Here is a 21,480-nt window from a genome sequence, read left to right on the forward strand (position 1 = left end):
TAACTCCTGTCCAATATCTTTCTGTCTGGAAAAGATGCAGATATAATATTAAATAATTATTCCAAACTCTTCATTTTCAAATTATGAATTTAATTAACGATATTTTTCTTAAATATTGACATATACGTTAAATATTTTAAATACATGTTAGCATTTATCAGTAGCTGAGATTTTATAGAAATCTCAGGAAATCTGCAAAAAACTCTCACATTTACAGGAAAACCTCAAGGTCATCTAAGTACACCTGGCAAATGTTGCAAATTTTATCAATTTCTATCGATAAGTGGTAGAAGATACTCTGACATGTATGTTTCTATTGAATACTGATATTTACTGGTAGATCTTAAGATATTTAGAGGTGTACCAAACTAACAGGTTTTCCCCACACAACATCAAGTTGAATGCAGGGTGCCATTGTTCAACTGCTATTAATTGTCCTGAGCTGCATTTAATAGAGAACTTGGTGACTTATTGGCCATTTCCACACACGTTGAATAATGCACTTTCAATGCACTTTCACAATCCTTTTGAAGTGGATTTTTTGTTCCACACATGGAAAATCAGTTTCAAATGTTCACTAAAGAGTTTTGAAAGTGGATTATCCAGCATGTGTGGAAGCAGCCATAGTGCCACCCTAAGAACCCTTTCCTGGGAATAAGTCTCACTGAACAGACCTGAGTAAAATTCTGGGTAGATCTGCTTAATGTAGCCCTGTCATAGTCTAGCAAGGGGCAGATGATCAGAAACCTATTACACAGCTCTCAGCATCTTGGGCTAGCTCACCTTCAGGCTATGTGAAACAACCTGTTTTAGGCAGAAGATTTGGGCGTACCCATCAAAGGGCAGAAAATTACCCATTGTTTAAGTTTTGTTTTCAGGTCTAATACAACCAACCCCAAAGCTGCATTTCAGACAGGAAGCCAGTTACAAACTGGTTACTTGAAATACAATAAGTGGGGGCCACCATGACGCTATGGTCAAAGGGAAGAAGTCTTTTTCCACCAATAGGCCAGAGCAGGTCAGCTGATACTCTCCGATCTACAAATGTGTCCTGTTCAAACCTCCTCACTGGTATGAACACAGAGACCTACTGTTGCTGCCTTCAGAGTCACCTTGCTCCCTCTGTGGCACACCTTGACTGTAAAGGAGATGCAGGAACAAAAGATCCTCTTGTCTCCTGAACCCAGGTCCTGCTGCAGTTATTTTTGTAGGGGAAGTGTATCCATGTGAAGTGGAGATATGTTTCTGCTCTCAACAACCATGGAGCATTGGGAGCAGGGAAAGAGAGCACTTTGCCCTGCTCCTACACACCAGCGTTGCAGTGCACAGGCAGTCATGAATTTTACAAGGGAGAAATTAACATAAAGGCATCGCTCATGGTCAACAATGCACTGAGATGAAAGTAAAATCAATCCATGCCAGCATAATCTCAGTGTCTGGAGTGTGAAGCTAGGTTTGCCCCCTCTTAACTGTGTCCCAGGTTGCACCCTGTTTACTCTTACCCACATAATTCATAGAGAGCCATTGAGAACTGAGCTACTCGGTTTTACACATACCTTGTGCAGGATCCTGTTTCTTTTCATGCTAAAGAGTGACAGAATGTTGGGAGACACTGAAGGAATGCTGAGAACACAGCATGGCCAAAAATGGCATTGGCTATATATAGACAGGTCTTTGGGGCACAATATTATAAGATAGTCACTAAAAAATTGGGCAGCATTTGCAGGCGATTTCCAATCTGACTAGTACAAAATGTTACCTTCTTTCCTTTCTACATGAATCCTGGTTCTCTAGGGCAGCGGATACAGCTTTCAAGTTAATTGGTATAGATATTTCAAAAGCTCAGCTCTACAAATCAGCCAGGAAATTTATTCCTGCTCGGTGCTCTCCCAGTTTTTCTCTCACAGAAGTCAATTTCAAATGCTCCACTCAACAAGTTTCTCTTCTTTTCAATTACAATTCTTGCAAGGCAGCAAATAAATTTATTTCAAGAGCACACATTCTTCTTCTGTTTAATTACAGATCTTGCTCGCATAATGTGTTTTGTTTCAAGTGTCCAGTTCGATTCCTGCTTTTGCTTTGAGAAACATCTAGCTAGGACTTGGGGTCCTCAGTTCTCTCTCTGTGAGTGACCATGTAGGTTTCCCACCATCACCTTTTGTTTGACTGAACTGTATATGGCAAAGGAGCATAAGCTGTAATACGCTCTTGATGAAACATGCCAGGCAGCATTTCGGCCTCCTGTTTCTGTATCCTGTGTGTAAAGCAGATTGGATTCAATCTTTTCTAAAGAAGCACATGGTGTGCTCAAATTGTGCAGGTTTGGTGTGCTTTGGTGTGCTCAGAATGTCCTTCAACAGGAGTATGCTGAGAATTGTTTGTTGTATTTATCTAGTATACTTTTATGCCACCCATCTTCCAAGGAGCTTTGAGTGGCATACCTCGTTCTTCTGTCCTCACTTTGCTTATTTTATTCAAGCATTTATATTCCACCTTTTTAGCCAAGTCAAGTCCCCACAGTGATGAACATCAAGGCATTATATGTACAACAACCTTGTGAGGGAGGTTAGAGTGAATGAGAGTAACTGGCCTAAGGTGAGCCAGTGAGGCAGTAGGGATTTGAACATCGGTGTCCCAGATTTGAGTACAGTACTTTAACCACTATACAGCACTTGGAAGAATGATATTGTCTCTGTGTATACATACATACATAGACAGACAGACAATATATACTGCAAGCCTGACAAGCAACTGCTGTTACTGATTTCTGCATGTAATGAGAATTGCTAGAAGTGGTTCTGTGGTAACATTTCAGGCTACATGTACCAGGCATAAAAACTGAAAACCAAGTGTCTAAACAACACATTCTTAATGAAGAAAAACTGAATTCTATCAGCTGTATAAGTTAGCTGTATAAGTTATACAAATTGAACAAATGACATTTTTTTCTTATTTTGCAAGTTTTATTCTGCCATTTTGCACAATATATTCTGATTTTGTGTGTCAAGGAAAAGGAAAATGAGATATGTAAGACACTGAAGGCTGTTCTCCCCACACCCAGATTGGGAAACCATATCTGTATTTTTCCCCAGTGGGATAAATAGAAGCTCCCATGAGCCATTTCAGGTTGAGAAAACAGTACAGGGCAAGGCCTAACCCCACCCTTCCCTCCTGACACAGTCCCAAACAGAATCTGATAGTCTGGGAGCTCCAGTCATGGAACTCTCTCATCTAGTTTGGTCCTCGTTCAGTCACTCCTTTGGCTCCCACAGGATTATCCACATGTTTTGGAACTTACTTTTGCAATCATCAGGGCTAGAAAGTTTTTTAAACCAACACTGACATTCTGGGGAAGCTGAATTCTGTACCTATTAGTGTTTTCCTGTGTGTCCCTTTGGAATTGCACTGCACACACAGGCCTGGTATGGGAACCAGGAAGGATTCTTATTGAGCTCACCTCTCCACAGGACCTGTCTGTAGTACTGGAAGATTCTCCAGCCCATGAGTGGCTGTCATCTGCCACAATATATGTCAACGCTGCAGAGCTGCTGTTGTTCTGCAGGTTAGAGCCGTGGGCTTCTCCATAGATCCTGAAGTAGAAAGGAAAGAGCCTTGTGGTGGTAGCTCAGCATGTGACGGTGGCAATGAAATGAAAATAAAGATCATGTTTCAAAGAGTCTTGGCTTTGGAGCTCTCAGTACATTTCCTGCTTTATCCCAGACTCTCTAAGAGCTAAGCTACAAGTGACGCCTGACACAGGTTGGACCCTTGTCAGCTTCCCTCAAGTTTTGATGGGAAATGTAGGCATTCTGGTGTTGCAGCTTGGCTCTCCATTTAATTGAAGTTTACAGAGTGGCAGTCTATGGGAGGGAGAACATGCGGTCGGGAGGGGAGTGCAGGTGTTGGGCTCTTGCTGGGTGCCCCCCTTCCCCTCTGCTGGGTGTGTGTGGCAGCGCGGGGGCGGGGAGAGTTCTGTAAACTTCAATTAAATGAAGAGCCAAGCTGTAAAACCAGGATGCCTACATTTCCCATCAAAACTTGAAAGAAGCTGACAAGTGTCCAACCTGTGTCAGGCGTCACTTGTAGCTTGGCTCTGAGTGAAGGAGTGTGAGACAAAGAGAAACTAAAAGAAACTCTGAATTTTGGACATTTGGGCCTTTGGACATTTGGGCCCATGTGCGATCCTCAGTGGAAAACCTAAATCACTTCATTGACGTGATGCACAGCTGGACTGGCCCTTCAGCCCTTCAGCTGGACTGGCCCTTCAGACCAGGAAACCTCTGGGGTGCTGCTATCCTGGAGGCTGAGGGGGCTAGAGGCCCTCCAAGGGCCATTAGGGCTGGGACTAAGCCAAGCAGTCCCAACCTCTTGGTTCCACTTAACTCCAGGGTTGTCTTAACATCCAAAACCACCCCATAGAATGATGCCATTCCTACAAGTGAGTACTTAGAGCAGAACCACAAGTGACAAAAGGCACAGATTGGACACTTGTCAGCTTCCCTCAAGTTTTGATGGGAAATGTAGGCAGCTTGGCGGAATGTTGGACAAGTGACAGTTGAAAAGTCCATTGGACAGCAGTCGGAGAGCCAAGCTGCGAGACTAGGATGCCTACATTTCCCATCAAAACTTGAGGGAAGCTGACAAGTGTCCAATCTGTGCCTTTTGTCACTTGTGGTTCTGCTCTTAGTCCCAAGAGACATTAAGGGAGAGGTGTTCACAATGAACACACGCAATTCTAAAACGTACCCAGTATAATGGATAATCATAATACTGCCCTGCAATTCAATGGAACAAGTTTTTAAAACCTAATTAGAGCCACCTCTTTAAGAGCTTAATTTTTATGAGATCTGTTGGTTACCAGTTTGCTGAACATGTAGAAACACAGAGCTAGAAGGGACTCCAAGGGTTATCTAGTGCCAACCCCCTGCACAATGCAGGATATTCACAGGTACCCCCCTCACTCCCCCAGTAACCCCTGCTCTATGCCCAGAAGAAGGCAAAAATCCTCCAGAATCCCCAGGCAATCTTGCCTGACGGAAAATTGCTTCCTGAGTCCTGACTCTGAACTGGCAATAGGTATTACCCTGGGCATGTAAGACAGAGCCACGAGAGCCTAGCACTGCCTTATCCTTTCATGCCCTCCCTCTACCAATCTTCCTAAATTCATATTGAATCATGGAATCATCATTGCTGTCAGGTGGCCATCTAGACTCTTTTTAAATACCTCCAAAGAAGGAGAGCCCACCACCTCTTGAGAAAGCCTGTTCCATTGAGGAACCATTTTTTAAATTTTTTAAAATTAATTTTCCATTTTTTAAATACAACAATAAAAACATATAACAAATAGCAAGTAACAATAAAGAATCTACAATTACAACTTGTAACATTTAAAGCTTTGATAAAACTCCATACATTGGCATTTTGATAAACTACAACTTGCATTATGTTGTTTGGCTTCTTAATGAGTTACCATAAGCCTAACATTTCCAAATTGCAAACTGCTTGTTGAGGAAGTTTTGTGACTAAAAATTCATTTCTAGAGAGAATTCCAAAAAGGGTTCCCATTTAGTGTAAAATTCTGTTGTTCTCATTGGATTTGTTTGAGAGCATATTTTTTCTGTTATTTTTTCCATCATAAATTGGTCCCAAATTTTGTTATACCAGGTGTCAAGGTTTGGTAAACTTTGGGATTTCCAATACGAGGCTATTGTAGATTTTGCTGCTACTAAAAAAGTAGTTATTAATTTTTTCATGATTTGTGGTATTGACTGGTCTTTCCAGATGTCTAAAAAAATGAATTCTGGTTTTAGGGGAATAGTGTATGCTGTAATAAGGGCTATTTTGTGTAATATTTTTTCCCAGAACTCTGTAACATGCTTGCATTCCCACCACCAGTGGGCAAAGGAACCTACTTCACCACACTTTTTCCAACAAAGAGGTGAACTTCTTGAATAAATTTTTGATAGTTTTTGAGGGGTCAGGTACCACATTGAGGAACCATTCTAACAGTCAGGAAGTTCTTCCTCATGTTTAGCCAAAAATTCTTTTGATTTAATTCTCACCCATTGGTTCTGGGATGACCCTCTGGGGCAGCAGAAAACAACTTTCTCCATCCTCTATGTGACAGCCCTTCAAATACTTGAAGAGGGCTATCATATCGCCACTTAGTTGCCTCCTCTCCAGGCTAAACTTACCCAGTTCTTTCAAACTTTCCTAGTGGGATTTGGTCTCCAGACCCCTCACCACCTTTGTTGCCCTCCTTTGGACATGTTCTAGCTTGTCAACGTCATTTTTAAACTGTTGTGCACAAAACTGTACATGGTAATCCAAGTGAAATTTAACCAGAACAGAGTAGTGAATCCATCACTTAAAGTGATCTAGACTCTATACTTCTGTTGATACTGCCTAAAATCACATTTGCCTTTTTAGCTACAGCATCACATTGCTGACTCATGTTCAGCATATGACCTACTACGATCCCTAGATACTTTTCACATGTACTACTGCCAAGAAAAGTCTCCCCCCATTTTATGTGTGCCTTTGATTTTTCCTATCTAAATGCAGATCTTTACATTTATTTCTGTTGAAATTCATTTTGTTAATTTTAGCCCAGTTTTCCACTCTGTCAGGATCACCTTGAATCTTGCTTCTGTCTTCTACTGTGTTTGCAACCCCTCCCAGTTGAGTAGCATCTGCAGATTTGATAAGTATCCCTTCTATTCGGTCATCCAAGTCATTTATAAAGATGTTGAACATCACAGGGCCAAGGATAGATCCCTGAGGCACTCCACTTGTCACTCCTTTCCAAGAGGATGAGGGACCATTTACAAGCACTCTTTGGGTGCAATCTGTCAACCAGGTACAAATCCACCTAACAGTAGAGGGATTGAAACCACATTTTACCAACCTGTCAACAAGAATATCGTGTAGAACCTTATCAAAATGTTTACTGAAATCTAGATAAACTATGTCCACAGCATTCCCCTGATCTACCAAAGTAGTAACTCTCAAAAAAAAGGAGATAAGGTTAGTCTGACATGACTTGTTCTTGAGAAAAACGTGTTGGCTCAAGGACTGACTGATGGGTTGTTTCAAAACCTTTCCAGGCATAGATATCAAGCTGACGGGTTGGTAGTTGCCCGGATCCTCCTTTTTTCCCCTTCTTGAAGATGGGGACGACATTTGCCCACCTCCAATCTTTTGGCACCTCACCTGTTCTCCAAACATTCTCAAAGATAGACAAAGGCTTCACAATCTCACCAGTAAGTTCCTTCAGTACTCTAGGATGCAATTAATCTGGCCCTAAGGACTTGATTTTATTTAAAGAAGCGAGGTGTTTATATACCACCCCCATGCCTGTCCTAGACTGCAATTCCCTTCCTTCATTATGTGTTCTCTTTTCTCAGGTTGAGCATAGCTTCCCTTGCAAGTGAAGACCGAGGCAAAGTAGGAATCGAGCAGTTCTGCCCTTTCTTTATCACCTGTTAACATTTCAGTTTTCCTTCCACACACTGGGCCTGTCACTTCCTTGCAGCGCCGGATCTAGGGTTGCCCACACCCAGGGCAACCCTCGGCCAGCCACCTCTCGCGCGCACACTCCCCGCGCTGCGTGATGACGTCACTTTGGTGATGTCATCACGCAGGGTGGAACGGAGGCAGCGTGCGGGGCTGGGAAGCCACCCGCGCCATTCGCCTCCCTGCAGGCTAATGGCGCGGGAGGCCTTGCAGCCCCCAGCGCTGCCTTTTGCCTGCCCTGCAGGACAGGGGGTGCGCAGCAAGCTGCCCACCCTCTGTCCTGCGGGGCAGGCGAAAGGCAGCGCGGGGGGCTGCGAGGCTGCCCGCTTTGCTGCCTGCGCCCTCTGGCAGCTGGCAGCTGCTCCCGGCGCCCCCTCCCTGGTGGCGCCGGGGGCAGACTACCCCCCCTGCCCCCCCTCGATCTGGCCCTGCTTCCTTGTTCTTTTTTTTTGCTCCAAATATAACCAAAGAACCCTTTTTTGTTGTGTATAGCATCTCTCACTAGCCTAAGCTCATGCTGAACTTTAGCCCTTTCTAACACTTTCTCTACAATCACTGGCAATTTGTTTATATTCATCCTTGGTTTATATCGCCTTCCTTCCATTCTTAAACGTGTCTTTTTAATTTTCAGATTTTTAGAAAGCTGTTTATGGAGCCACCCTGGCTTCTTTAGGTTCCTCTTATTTTTCTTCTCATTGGAATCAATTGTGATTGTGCCTTCAATATCTCGCTTTTAAAAACTCCCTCCCATCTTGAACTTTCTTCTCCTTGAGTATTTCTGACCATGGGTTTCTACTCAGCATGACTTTGAGCTTGTTAAAACTGGCTTTTCTAAAATCCAGTTTATACGTTGGACTATGTTCAGCTTTTCCCTTAACCAAGATCTTATACACCAAAATTACATGGTGGTTACTATTATTATTACTACTACTACTACCGCCCTTCAGGACAACTCAACACCCACTCAGAGCTGTTTACAAAGTATGTTATTATCCTCACAACAAACACCCTGTGAAGAGGGTGGGGCTGAGAGAGCTCCTAGAAGCTGTGACTGATCCAAGGTCACCCAGCTAGCTTCAAGTGGAGGAGTGAGGAATCAAACCCAGTTCTCTAGATAAGAGTCCTGCACTCTTTACCACTATACCAAACTGGCTCCCTGTACTGTTCCAGCAGCAAGCTGGAATCAATATGTACTAGACTAGAATGTATGCCTATAGTTTTAAGAGAAGTGCATCTTGGGAGTTGTAGTGCCTTGCCCTACAGGTTCAGTTCCTGGGGCATTCAAAGCCTGCCAAAATCTGTTAAGGCCATTTCCTCTTTTGTTTATTCACACCTCAGCAGGGAGAGTAGCAAGTCATCTTTCTTTCTTTTTCACCACTTTCACTGGGTCTACAAAGCTCCACCAAGCGCCTTTATGCATGAAAGATGCACTCTCTCTTTTTGTAATTTAGTGAGAACTGTGAGGAGAGATACCTTGAATGTATGAAGAAGTTGAATAAAAACTATTTAAGTTTGTAACCTGTGTGTGTGCATTGACACTTGACGACAAAGGGTTGGGATTCCCTCCTTGCGTCGGAATACTCCCATTCTACCTATGGTGCCCACTACTTTCACCATATCAACCAGTTCTTCCCTGTTGGTGAGAATCAAATTTAAGATAGTAAGACTCCCGTTTTCTTCTCCATCTTCTGGAAGATGAAGTTGTCAGCAAGACAAGTCAGGATTTTTTAAAAATTATATAGATATATGTATTGTTAGTGTATCTTATGTTTAGAATGTTGTGTTTTTTCTTATTCTCTATGTTTATAGTTTATTGTTTAAATAAAATCCTACCCAAAAAAAGGAATTTATTGGACCATTTAAGGAAGCCCTCCTTAGTTTCATACCAAAGGATGTTATTCCACATGAATATTTTTGCTCACTCTTCAGTGGTTCTGCACACTCAGTGATTGTTATGAACAATTGTTTTTTTGTGTGTTTGTGTGTCCTTACTAGCTATATATATAAAAGGCACTACCAATTCATTTGCTACTAACATTACATTAATTATGATGACATAAAAATAACTACAGTAAGTGTTCTTAAGCATACACAGCTTTCCTGCAATGGAATCTTACTTTACAGGTCTATTGTAAGGATTTCAATTATTTATTTTTATTCATCATTATTTATAGTCTGCCTTTCTCACTAGACTCAAGGCACTTTGCATGAATCCAAATGAGCACTAAAAGTGCTATATAAAAATTAAGCATTGTTAATATTATTTCTTTGATATAATACTCGTCCAGGGCCAACATTTTTTTTAAATTAGCAAATTTATCTATTCCTCTCTATTCAGCATTATGCTTCCTCCTTTTAGATACTTTTATTTGAAGTTTAATATCCATTCCAGTGCCAGCATTGAAACACTCACCTAGCCAAGCCGCATCCCCCCCTACACACACACACACCTTTTGCCATCAACTGGCAGCCAATTTATGAATACCCCATCTGGTTTTAAAGGCAAGAGAAACTGAGGTAGGTTGCCATTGTCTGCCTCTGCATAGTGACCCTAAACTTTTTTTTGTGGTCTTCTATCTAAGTACTAACCAGGGAAGACCCTGTTTAGTTTCCGAGATCCAACAAGATTGGGCTAGCCTGGGCTATTCAGGTCCCCCTTGCTTTTTCAAGGCTGCAAAAAGCAGCATGTCTGTTCTCGGTAACAGAGCTACCTTCGTCTCCATTATGTAGACAAAAAATATCTTGCTATTTGTACTGGTTGGTACTAGCACAACTTGCTAAATATCAAATTGCTTGAAGTGCAAGTTGTTTTCAATCTCATAAAAAGGCTTTAATTTGGAAATTGGAATTAGGATAAAAACTGGCTGGATTATATTTTTTCTTGTTTCCACTAGATGGGGCTATAGAGCAGGGAACAGATTTTTGGTTTCATAAACATAAGGTAATTATATTGGTATTATGTACAACACATATTTGCTTAATTAAATATTTTTCACACTTACCATTATTTTAGAATGGATTATTTATGCTAACATCTCACTACTGATTTTGTTTTCTTCTTTTGTATTATAACAGTCTAAATCCTGGACCTGCACACTCTAGAACTATCTATGTGGTGATGGAAAGTACTGTCAAATCAAAGCCAATTTATGAAAACCTTGTAAGGTTTTCAAGGCAAGAGATGATCAGAGGTGCTTTGCCATTGCCTGCCTCTGTGTAACAACCCTGGACTTGATGGTCTCCCGAGCCAAATACTGACCAAGGCCTAGCTTCTGAGATCTGATGAGATCAGGCTAGCCCAAGCCATCCAGGTCAGAGCACCCTTAGGTAGCCCAATTGCCTGAGCCATGCCAAGAAAACACCATATGACGTGGCATAATCATACTGAGAAGCAGTCCTTCCTGGCAGCAATTGATTCATTCATTCCTTCTTCCATGTGTATCTGTCAGTCAGGCTACATTTAATAATTAATAGGAATTAATAAAATTATTTAATGAAGGAAAATTTTAAAATCTACATAAATAGTACAAAATGCTCAAAGATGGTTTAGAGTGTAAATCTGACCTGAAAATCTAGATGAGATGTACAAGATGGAATTAAATGAGAGTGAGCACAGGAGACCCATCTTTGTAATGTATGTTTTATTTACATGCACAGCATGAGGAAGCAAATAGATTCTTATATCAGGTAAAGCTATCAATATAGTTAATGGGTATTCAGAGACTCAACAAATATCATAATGCCCCTTAATGAATGGAAATGCCTCTTCTTGGCTTTTGAAATATAATTCTCTGGTTGGAAGGACGACAAATTTTATTGTAGTTTAGAACTGGGATACAGAGGGTGAGCTTTAAACTGTATTTTGACAATAGGCACCAGACTTGCTTTGAGAACCTGCTTCAGTATCAGCAATTATTCTACCTGCTGCAGAAGTCCTACTATACTTCTGCTGTGTGAGGAGCATCTAATGTGGCTCTCAGAAGAAAGATACTATCAGCTTGCAGAAGAAAGTGTGAGTTGGTATCTGAGTCAAGTTAAAGAAAACAGCACTTCTAGCAGAATGTTTCACTGGGAGATGATAGCAAGAGATGTAACATTGCTAAAAACAATGATGGGAGCAGAGGAAGTATTTGCAAAAGAACTTTGAAGAAGAATGTGGTAGGGCCACCCCAATGCCCAGGCAGACTCAAAGAGGAGCTGGCCAGCAGTGACAGGCAGACTCCTTTATGGCCAAGATCCAGAGGACAGGAACACAGACAGAACATCTGATTGCCCAAGTTTGGCCATATACAGGACACATAGGCTCAGGGTAGTCGGCATGTTGTGTGCATCTGTGGGTTTGAGAATATACCCTGGGCCAGAAGAGAGAGCCAGCAAGCCCCTTAGGCCTGAGGAATAGGTGAGCAACCCAAAGAGCATGCCTAATAAACTTCAAAAGTGCAGTTCGGAGGGATTTGGGGGCTGGAGTGAAGAAAGCTGTAACTTTCTCTGCAGATGGGGGTGGTCTGCATCCGAGGAGTGGAGTAACTCCCTGTGAGGTATCAAAAAACTGAAGCTTAATCATGTTAAAACAAAAGTACTATTTGGTGGCAGAAAGTCTGACCCAGGATTTAAGGTGCCACCTGTTCTGGATGGGCTTGCACACCCCTTGAAAGAACAGAGTTGTAGTTCAGGAGTGCTCTTAGACCCAGATCTACTGCTGTGTAAGAAGGTAGCAGCTGTGGCCTTTCCTGGGCAGGAGAGATCTGGCCACTGTGGTACATGCCCTGGTTACATCTAGATTAGATTGCTGCAGTATGCTCTACATGGTACTTCCCTTGAAGTTTCTGGAAACTTCAATTGGCGCAGGGTACAGGCAGGGTACGGACTTGAGTGGGTCACACACATTTCACTCAAGTCCTGGCTCATCTACGCTGGCTTTCAATTATTTCCAGGCACGACTCATTGCTGGTGCTGACATTGGAAGCCCTATATGGTTTGGCACCAAGATACCCACAGGATCCCTTATGAACCTACCAGACCAACAGAGTAATCTTTGGCGGCCCTTCTGAGAGTAGACAGTTGGCAACCCAGGAGAGGAACTTTAGTCATGGTACCGAAACTCTCTTCCCAGAGATTCACCTATCCCCTTCTGTTGCTATCTTCCACCAGTGGGCGAAGACTTGTTTTGCTTGGCATTCCCCCAACCCCCAACATTGTAACTGTTTTCATCTTCTGTATTCTAGGGAATCGGCTGTGGTGTCAGGGATGAAGAAAAACACATGGGAGGGATCAAACCCCTATAAACTACCCAAGCTCTTACTATGGGATAAACCAGAAGCTACTTTGGCTAGCCTTTGAGGTTCTCTCTCACTACAAAAATGACTAACGGAGTCTCCCCTTCAGTGCCAGGAACAGGGTTATAGCTCATAACTATAACGCCTGCCCAGTATCTAGTAAGGGTTTGTCTCAGTGGAGCACCCTTAAGTCTGGAGAGGAAAGGAAGTCGTGCTGTCTATGCTTTAAAAGAGAAACATCTGTGAAGCAGTGTCAACTGAAAGAAGCCAGCAACCTAGTGTTAAACCAAGTGTTTTGTGCCCCACACCAGTGAAGTTCCTGTACAAAAACCTTTCTGGTTCTTCAATTCAAACACCTGCCTACCTGCCTTTTGATTTTAACCTTCTGTAAATAAACCTTCTGTTACCTTTTGAACCTCCCCAAGCCTTGTGTGCCAGTTTCTGCTAAAGGGAAATGCAAACCCCTGATCTGTCCCCTACTAAGACTTGGCTGGGTAACCATTTTTAATATTTCCTAAGGGTGGGACAAGAAGGAAAATTGAAGCTTAACATCAACCATGCTACCAGAGGCTTCCCAGCCCAGTATACAGCTTCATAGGCTTAAAGAGAAGTTTTACCTCAGGGTAGGGGAAGGTCAGCCTAAGCCCAAGTTGGATGTGGGTTTGTGGCAGAGGCCATCTAATTTCATTGTATTTTGAAGAGGAAACTTTTAAGTAGTGTTACTTTAAATTGTAGTTGGAGCCAGAGAAAATACAAAGACGACTACTGCACAACAATACTAAAGTATACTGTAAGATGGAGTTTATTTTTAAATTCAATTTGCAAAGGTCCCTTTGGAAACAAAACATACAGCACAAGTTACACACACACCCAGTTTGCATTTAGTTCAACATTTTCTTCATCCAGCTTAATTTTACAAAAAGGAAAAGCACAAAAATGTTAGAAAGCAATTGCAGTGCATGTGTATGTATTCTGCTTATGCAATTTTAAACAACATATTCCCACCAATCTTGGCTGAAAACGTAACAAAAACCAGCACCTACTTTAGGCTGGGCATATACAACATTAAATTTCCTTAAACAAAAACACAATATATGCATACAACAAAAGGTAAAGCTGAAATATACTGACCAGACAACAAACATTTCAACAAGTAACAATATTTTTAATTCAACATACACAGTAAAACAGTGTGAACATGCCATTCTGTGAGCTATGGTAAAATATCATGAATATCTGTAAAGCAAAAAACCCAAAGGGCCTCAAGCTCCTTTCAAAAGAATATCAATGTTCTACTACAAAGTTAGCATTTCCCCCCTAAAGAGTACAGATTGCCACCTAAATACTACTTTAAAGAGGAACATTTACAGAACCATCCAATTATCAATTAAGCATGTAATGTATGAACAATTTAAAAGAAAATCTACTCCGCCCCACCAATAGAAATGAGCAAATATATTATGTAAAAAGTTTTTATTATCACTCGTCATATTATCATAGCTGGTGCACACATTACTTACCATAGCATCAACAGAAAACCTTAGTAAGAGAATTTGTACTTTGCTAATATCCAAAACCAACTTCGTTGCAAAAAGTTTAGTTTTAACAGAGCTTAATGAAAGTGAACACAAACTTCTAGGGTACAGTGTTTATAGCTTAGAAATAAAAAAGTACAAAACTAGAACTTGTCATAAAAAAGACCAAGCATTCCATTGTAAAAGCACCTATTCATCTAACTAGTGAACCCTGTGCATGCAAACTAGAAGCATAAGGCTGTCAAGTGGCAAATTCTCTTAACAATGTGTAAAAAACTGTTACTTGCTGCATCCTTCAGATGTTACCTCCCCCCCACCCCAATATTATATTGTTTTGTAGTAGTTTTCCAAAATATGTTCAACAGCCACAAAATGTGGATTCAACAACTTAGGAGCCATGGTAAAGATACATTGTACCCAAGACAGTATTGTCGTATTTCTGTGCAACTTTAACAGAATTGGAATGCTCAACAACACTGTTAAGTTCAGGAATACTTTCTGCAGTATCACCAAAACCATGATAATGACCATAGTGCAGTGTGTCTCCAAGGCCCTCTAGCCACGAGGGCCTATTTGACACAAGGCTACTTGGACTTCCATTCAGATGCAAAGAACCGCACATATCAGAAGTATTTATAATTTTTTCTGGTTCCTCGACGCCATTACCAACATTAATCGTCTGCTTATGGGCAGAGGCTACTTCATTAGGTACTATCAATGTTAGGCACTCTTCACGCCTGGCACTCAATCCATTGAGCTGAGCTGGGGAGCTGAAGTCCAAGTGTCCATTGATGAAATATCCATTTGTCAATGCATTCAATATGGAGTTACTGCAGTTCATATCTGCATTAAGAAATAGACCTGTCACCACAAATTGACTCAAAAATAAAAGCCATCTCCACTATACCACAATTTTATTAAGAATTTTATACATTAACAATTATCAAAACAAAATTGTCCACATCTTAGCCTTGTAATCACTTTACTAGGTACCTTTCGAAACGAGATCACTTGTGGTTAATAAAGGGTATGTTACAAATCAAATTGCTAAATATAATGTACTTATTTAATTGTATATAGCACTTCTCACTTAAAAGATGTTTAAAATGATTAACTACTAAGGCCACAATCCTATGCACAGCAAATCTGGAGTAAGCAACACTAAACAGTGAGATTTGCTTTTGAGTAAAGATCCAGATCAGTTTGTAAGCACATTTTAAATGTTGTAACAGCATGAATTAGCTTATAAACATCTCAAAGGGTATTTTGGAAAATGTAGCAAAGCAAGTGTTAAATATATTTCTAAATTAAGATATAAAATTAGCATAGTTTAATATCAAAAGAATCTAGCCTTGTGAGCAGGTTGGTATTCTGGAGCAGTAAGGGTTATTTCAATAGGAATTCCACTGAATTTCTGATGAACAGAATGTTAGCAGGCACTATCAAAAAGCCTTATACAAGAATGCTTATGCAAAATGACATCAACTAAATTGTTCAGATTAATTTTTTAGTTAAAGGACAACAATGGAGAATAAATCCACGTTCTTAAAGAAGAATTTCTTTATGAATGTACACAATCCATCTGCAAAAATGCCAGAAATAGTGAGATGATCTGAGTACTGTAAAAAGTATTTTTAAAAAATCCAAAAGCAGGTCAATGGCCTTCAGATTAGTGCAATAATTGGATTTTTTCCATAAACAATATTTTACTGGTCATATTTTCTAAATATAAAAACTTATATGCACTGTAACTACAAGCTGTAGCAGGCCATAAAAATAATGATACTAAAAATAACTTGCATAACTTTGGTATGCTGAAATATTCTAACTTGCAGATAAGAAAAAGCAGCTCTGTTTGGAAAGGTAGTATTTTACATTAACATCTAGATTTCTTTGAGCCAAGGTAAGTATAGAATACAGAAGTTTATCTGCAAATGAAGGATATTTTCGCCTCCCATTTCAGTGCAGTATTTAGGCAAAACTGCTAATCCCCTCCCCGCTCAAATATTCAATATGCTAAAAACATGACAAAGGTACAAAAACACATCTAGTATGCCATTTTTTATTTCTGTTTAAAGTCACTGGCTTATTTCAAACATCACACAATGCCATGATTTAATTTGACTAACAACAGGTAACTAATAGTTTGCATTTAGCCTGTTTCACTAAAACTGGTTAGTCAGTCATCAAGCCAGGATGTGAAGTTGATCTATTAAATACAGCAAGGCTTTAAGGCATAGTTGTGCAAAGAATCTGAATGGAGATACCATGATTTCATCCTGGCTTGGTCTTCTCACACTCCCCAGGCTACAGAAAAAACTGGCAAGGAAAGCTCAAAATCTAAACCTCGTTCATTTTTTGCTGTGTCTCACTAGCATTCACATGTTCTGCTGCTACCCTCCTTCCTCTTAAAAGGCCCAGTCCTTTTTTACATGCAATTACACTAAACAAGCATGAAAGGCAGCTTTATTTGTTTAACAACTCAAATTTTTTCACTACCAAGGGCAGTCTGGGAGATGAATGTCTCCCTAGACCTTTCCTGCTGCTGCTGGGGCACAAAGGTTGGTCTAGGATGCTTGCCATCCCCTCAGGCTTGCCATGTTACCACTGGTATGAAAGGAAAGCTCCAGAAGCAAAGTAAGTGGAATGAGGTTGGCAACAGTGGAATGCAATATGGGGAGGGGGTGTTCTGTTGGATCTTTGGATGTTGGGTGAGCACGCATGCAAGGGTATTCAATTTAATTTGGATCTGGTGTGTGGAAAGGGTTAAAGTTAGCACCCACATGGAAAGAGAACATACTTTCCATTGGCCAATTTCACTATAAGGCATAGAATCAAAGGGCCAATACAAAGTTTTCCTTTACTACTAGGATATGTCAAGGCAACCTAATGTTGAGAATTCATCTGTAAGCTAATTCTTATTTCACAAACTAGCCCCAATTAAAATAAGCCATGGTTTAATGCTGCATTCAAACTGAGCCGCTAAATATAACAGCAACAGACCAGGTCAATCTTTGTAACTTGCTGCCTTAGTTTATTAGAAAAATGCTCAAACTGTCAAAGAAATATTAAAGTGTAATCTGATCTGTCTACTGAACAGGGAAAATATTAGGTGGCAATTATCTCCTTATTAAAAATTTTACGCAGTTCCAAGTCATGTATTTTTATTGAAAGGCAGGTGTATTTCCAATGAGCATAATAGTAAATGTTGAAATTACAAAAACAACAATATAAAAAGTTAAAATTAGTTTTCTATTTCAAAATGATTATTAACATTGGATTCCTCCCCCTCTTTCATGCTGTAATAACAACTATGCACCATCCAATCTAGTTACTGCTGCTGTGCACAATACATTTCAAGGTGTACTAGCACACCAATATGAATCCTTGAAAAACATAGCTATCAAAGCTAGGCAACTTGTGCTGATCCAGAATCCTGGGTAAAGTGCAAACGGCCCAGAGTCTTGCATGGAGTTTGGTGTTTGCTCCAACAGTACATGCAACACCCCCATTCATTCCAGTGGAAGGGGAGGCAACTCTGCACATGCAACACACTGCAAACACTGAGCTGCTTTTCCCACTGCAGTCAACAGGAAGCTCTTATGGGCAGGGAGAGTTCCATGTGCTTGCTGTAGTCCTTGATTTGGAAAAATTCACATACCCTAGTAAGTGATACTTATCGCCATTCTTTAACTAATTAGTATGGATGTTTTTTTTCCTTCATGGTATTTTAAGTTTTAAATGGTAACTCAACAAAGTCCTAAAGCATCAGTACAAATGAATTAATAAAGCAATAGACCAAACAGATATATTGTTTTTAGGAACACTGGCTGATTTGGGAGCAGTTTGTATATTTGTTGAGCTAGCTTTGCAATATCATGTTCAGATAAGACAATCATGAGAGCAGTAAGATAAGCCTTTCCTTATAATAAATCCTCACAATCAAACTATTAATGCTCTTTCAAAAAGCAAGCATGATCATCTATGATCAAGGCATACGGCATGCAGATCTTTAATTGAAGTGGAACTACCACTGCGGTCTAAAATCAACATTTCCTTGATTCTTGCAATGTCCTCTACAAAACCGCCAGTCTGCATTGCTAGTTAAAAAGCCTTTTTAAATAGTTATTTCAGTAGTACAATAGTTTAAGACTTTGGGACATGGGCAGTGATCAGATTAAATTAGAGATAAAATGCATATTGATTCTTGCAACGACAAGGAGTTTGCATTGCAGAAACTGTGTAAATTTCAATCTCTTTGGGTCCAACAGAACCACTCCTCTGTTTGGTATCTTCAATGGTTTGAATGTTGTTGTGGTTAACAGGAAACTCTCCACTCCCACCTGATATCACAGCAAACTCTCTATCAACATGCATATTGTCAGCATCATCTTCATTTCCTCCATTTGTCATCGGTATTAAGCCATCAATATTTTGACCTGTTAAAACAGATTATTATTTAGATATATATTTCATAATAAGAATTTTAAGACTATACTCCAAGTAGTTTTACATTTTATATACAAATTAAATAAAACAATTCATAAATATACTAGCTATGTAGTTAAGAAGAACAGAAATAGAATGGAATGGGGACAGGCAACTAATTTTTGTGCAGTTGTGGTTTCATGGTTGAAACTCAGCTCACTCCATGGGGAGGTGGCTTTACACAATAGCTAAACATGAAACCACACACCCTCTCAGTTTATATTTTCCATACCAACTGTGTCACAGAACATACAGAAGAATCTGGCCATAGCCTATCCATAAGGGGAAAGGATATCATGCACATGGGGATCTCTTAAAGAGAAGAACTGCATAAAGACAAGGAATGTGACAATTTCCTAGTAGATGAGCACGAAACAAACTATGGAACAAAATTCTGGATGGAACGGCTGGTTTGTTTGCAAAGAACCATGTGTTCTGTGGGGCCGCGTTCTTACAAAACAAACGACTTTTCCCTACTGTTGCATTGCCAGTTCGGGAAGCCAAACACTTTGCGCCATTCAATCCATCACCCAGGCAACAGTGGCAGTCTTTTGATTGCCCCCAATCTGAGGCCTCCATGCTTGATTGGCAGCTGCCCCTGCCAACTAGAGAGCTTCCACTCTGGCCCATCCAGACAGGAAAAGGGCCAGCCCCTCAAAGTAGCCGCCAGCAGACACTCCAGTTTTTGCTACAGTGAAGAGAAAATGACAGGAAAAGGGGGGGGGGGGTCCCATGAATCATGCCTTTCCCAGGGTTCAATCTCTCTGAAACTTGGGGGGTCTTTAGAGGACAGTGAGGACTAGGTCCCCTGCAGATGTGGTGGGTATTGGGAAGGTCAGTTTGTAGCCCCTCAAAGTAGCTGCCAGCAGACACTCGTTTTTGCTACCGTGAAGAAAAAATGACAGGAAAGAGGGGGGGACCCATGGATCATGCCTTTCCCAGGGTTCAATCTCTCTGAAACTTGGACGGTCTTTAGAGAACAGTGAGGACTAAGTCCCCTGCAAATTTGGTGGGTATTGGACATTGGGAAGGTCTTGTTTAGTTTGGCTGTGAGCGTGAACGGGCCCATTCCAGGCTCCCTCGAATCTGTTCGCGAACCAGCTCAAGTTCAGCGAAGGTCATGTTCCGTGAAACTGAACGAACCATGAACCACGTGGTTCGTTTTTTCCCTAGTTCATGCCCATGTCTAGTCCTTAGGTATAGCAAAATGCAATGTAGTAGAGATTTTTTTAAAAGCAAAAAGCAGCTATATTTGCAGTCAGAATTTACCTAAACCACGTAATTCCACTGATTTCAACTGGAGTTAAATCATATACAGTATGAGTACACACGCGCACACACACACGATAACTTAACACTAAACAACTCTCAGTTGAAGGTGTTAATGGGCATCACTGAAAAACACTGTGTTTAAGTATAATGAAGCAAAGATCTACTTACAGCTATTACACAGACTTAGATTATCACAGGATTTTTAATTACTAAAGGATAAACAGGCATGGGTGAACACATCCTTTATGCCACCTGCTTCCTCCTCAGCACTGGTAGCAACAGGGGGATGGGTGGTAAATTAGGAAGATATATCCTCTAGCTTGGTATTACCAACATTGTTTAGACACTACATTTGCCATGCCACATGTGTTGCTCCTGCTAGTCCACCCTACAGCAAGCAGCATGGTGATAACCTAATTCTACCTATAGATTTCAGTTGCCAGGTGAACACTCCAAATCTTTGATCTGGAAGCATCTTTGTTTCAAACTAAACTTGTCTTGCCTTGAATGTGATGTATAGTGAAATCCTAAGGAGAGTTACACCCTTCTGAGCCCACTGACTTAGAAGGGTGTGTAACTCTGTTTAGAATTGCGCTGTGAATGAATTGTGATCCCTTCAGACAAAAACATAGACATGAACTTAGCCATAAACCCATGGGTGGCACAAGTCAAGTCATACTCTCTGAAACCCAGCTGGTTCACTAATAACAAAAGGATACAATGGGTTTAAAGGGTTGAGCTCTAGTGCATAACCCCTAGAAACATAAAAATATAAAGCTGGAATGTACCTAAGGGTCATCTAGTCCAGCCCTCTGACCAATGTAGGAAATCCCCTGCCCGACCCCTGTTCTATGTCTAGAAGAAGCCAAAACCCTCCAGATTCCTAACCAATCTGGCCTGTATGTATTAATGAATTGGTTTAAATCAACAAATGCCTTTTTATGTTTTATTCCTTTAGTTTTATGTGGATTCCGAACAATAAAACCAGTATTACCTAATAATTAATCTTACTGATTTTCTTACTGTCAGGAACCCAATACCTTACCTTCAGTCCTAGCTTTCTTTATTCCAGCACTCTCCACATCTTCAAAAGATCGTTTCCGACTTGTGCCTTTACTGAAGGTATTGGGGATGATATTCTGGTGGACCCCATTTAAGGTGCCATTGCTATAGAAATTGTTCAGTGGGCAGTTCTGGAGATTCAAGAGCAACTGAGCACATTCCTGGAAGCCCTGGGTATGTGCAAGATCTGCTGCTGTCAGGCCACTTGCATTTCTCAAGCTGTACAATATAAATACATTGAATTATACCCCATAATAAGTATGACCAGGCTGCTGCTGCTGATTTTACTAATTCAGAAGATGATGAGAGAGAACTTTGCAACTTCCCATTAA

At 40.7% G+C, this 21,480-nt stretch overlaps 1 protein-coding gene across 1 annotated transcript in view; it reads right to left on the reverse strand.

The window, feature by feature from the left end:
* Nucleotides 1-13,570: 13,570 nt before the first annotated feature.
* The window catches only part of ANKRD10 (ankyrin repeat domain 10), a 42,964-nt gene continuing 35,054 nt past the window's right edge, over nt 13,571-21,480 (reverse strand). The window contains exons 4-6 of the mRNA XM_054973484.1: nt 21,132-21,367; nt 18,670-18,765; nt 13,571-15,169 (exon numbers count right to left, since the gene is read on the reverse strand). Coding sequence (XP_054829459.1) covers nt 14,715-15,169; nt 18,670-18,765; nt 21,132-21,367 — 787 coding nt within the window. The 3' untranslated portion in view covers nt 13,571-14,714. The remainder of the gene's footprint in view (nt 15,170-18,669; nt 18,766-21,131; nt 21,368-21,480) is intronic.

The sequence above is a fragment of the Eublepharis macularius genome, chromosome 3 (assembly GCF_028583425.1).
Source record: "Eublepharis macularius isolate TG4126 chromosome 3, MPM_Emac_v1.0, whole genome shotgun sequence".
Taxonomy (NCBI): Eukaryota; Metazoa; Chordata; class Lepidosauria; order Squamata; family Eublepharidae; genus Eublepharis; species Eublepharis macularius.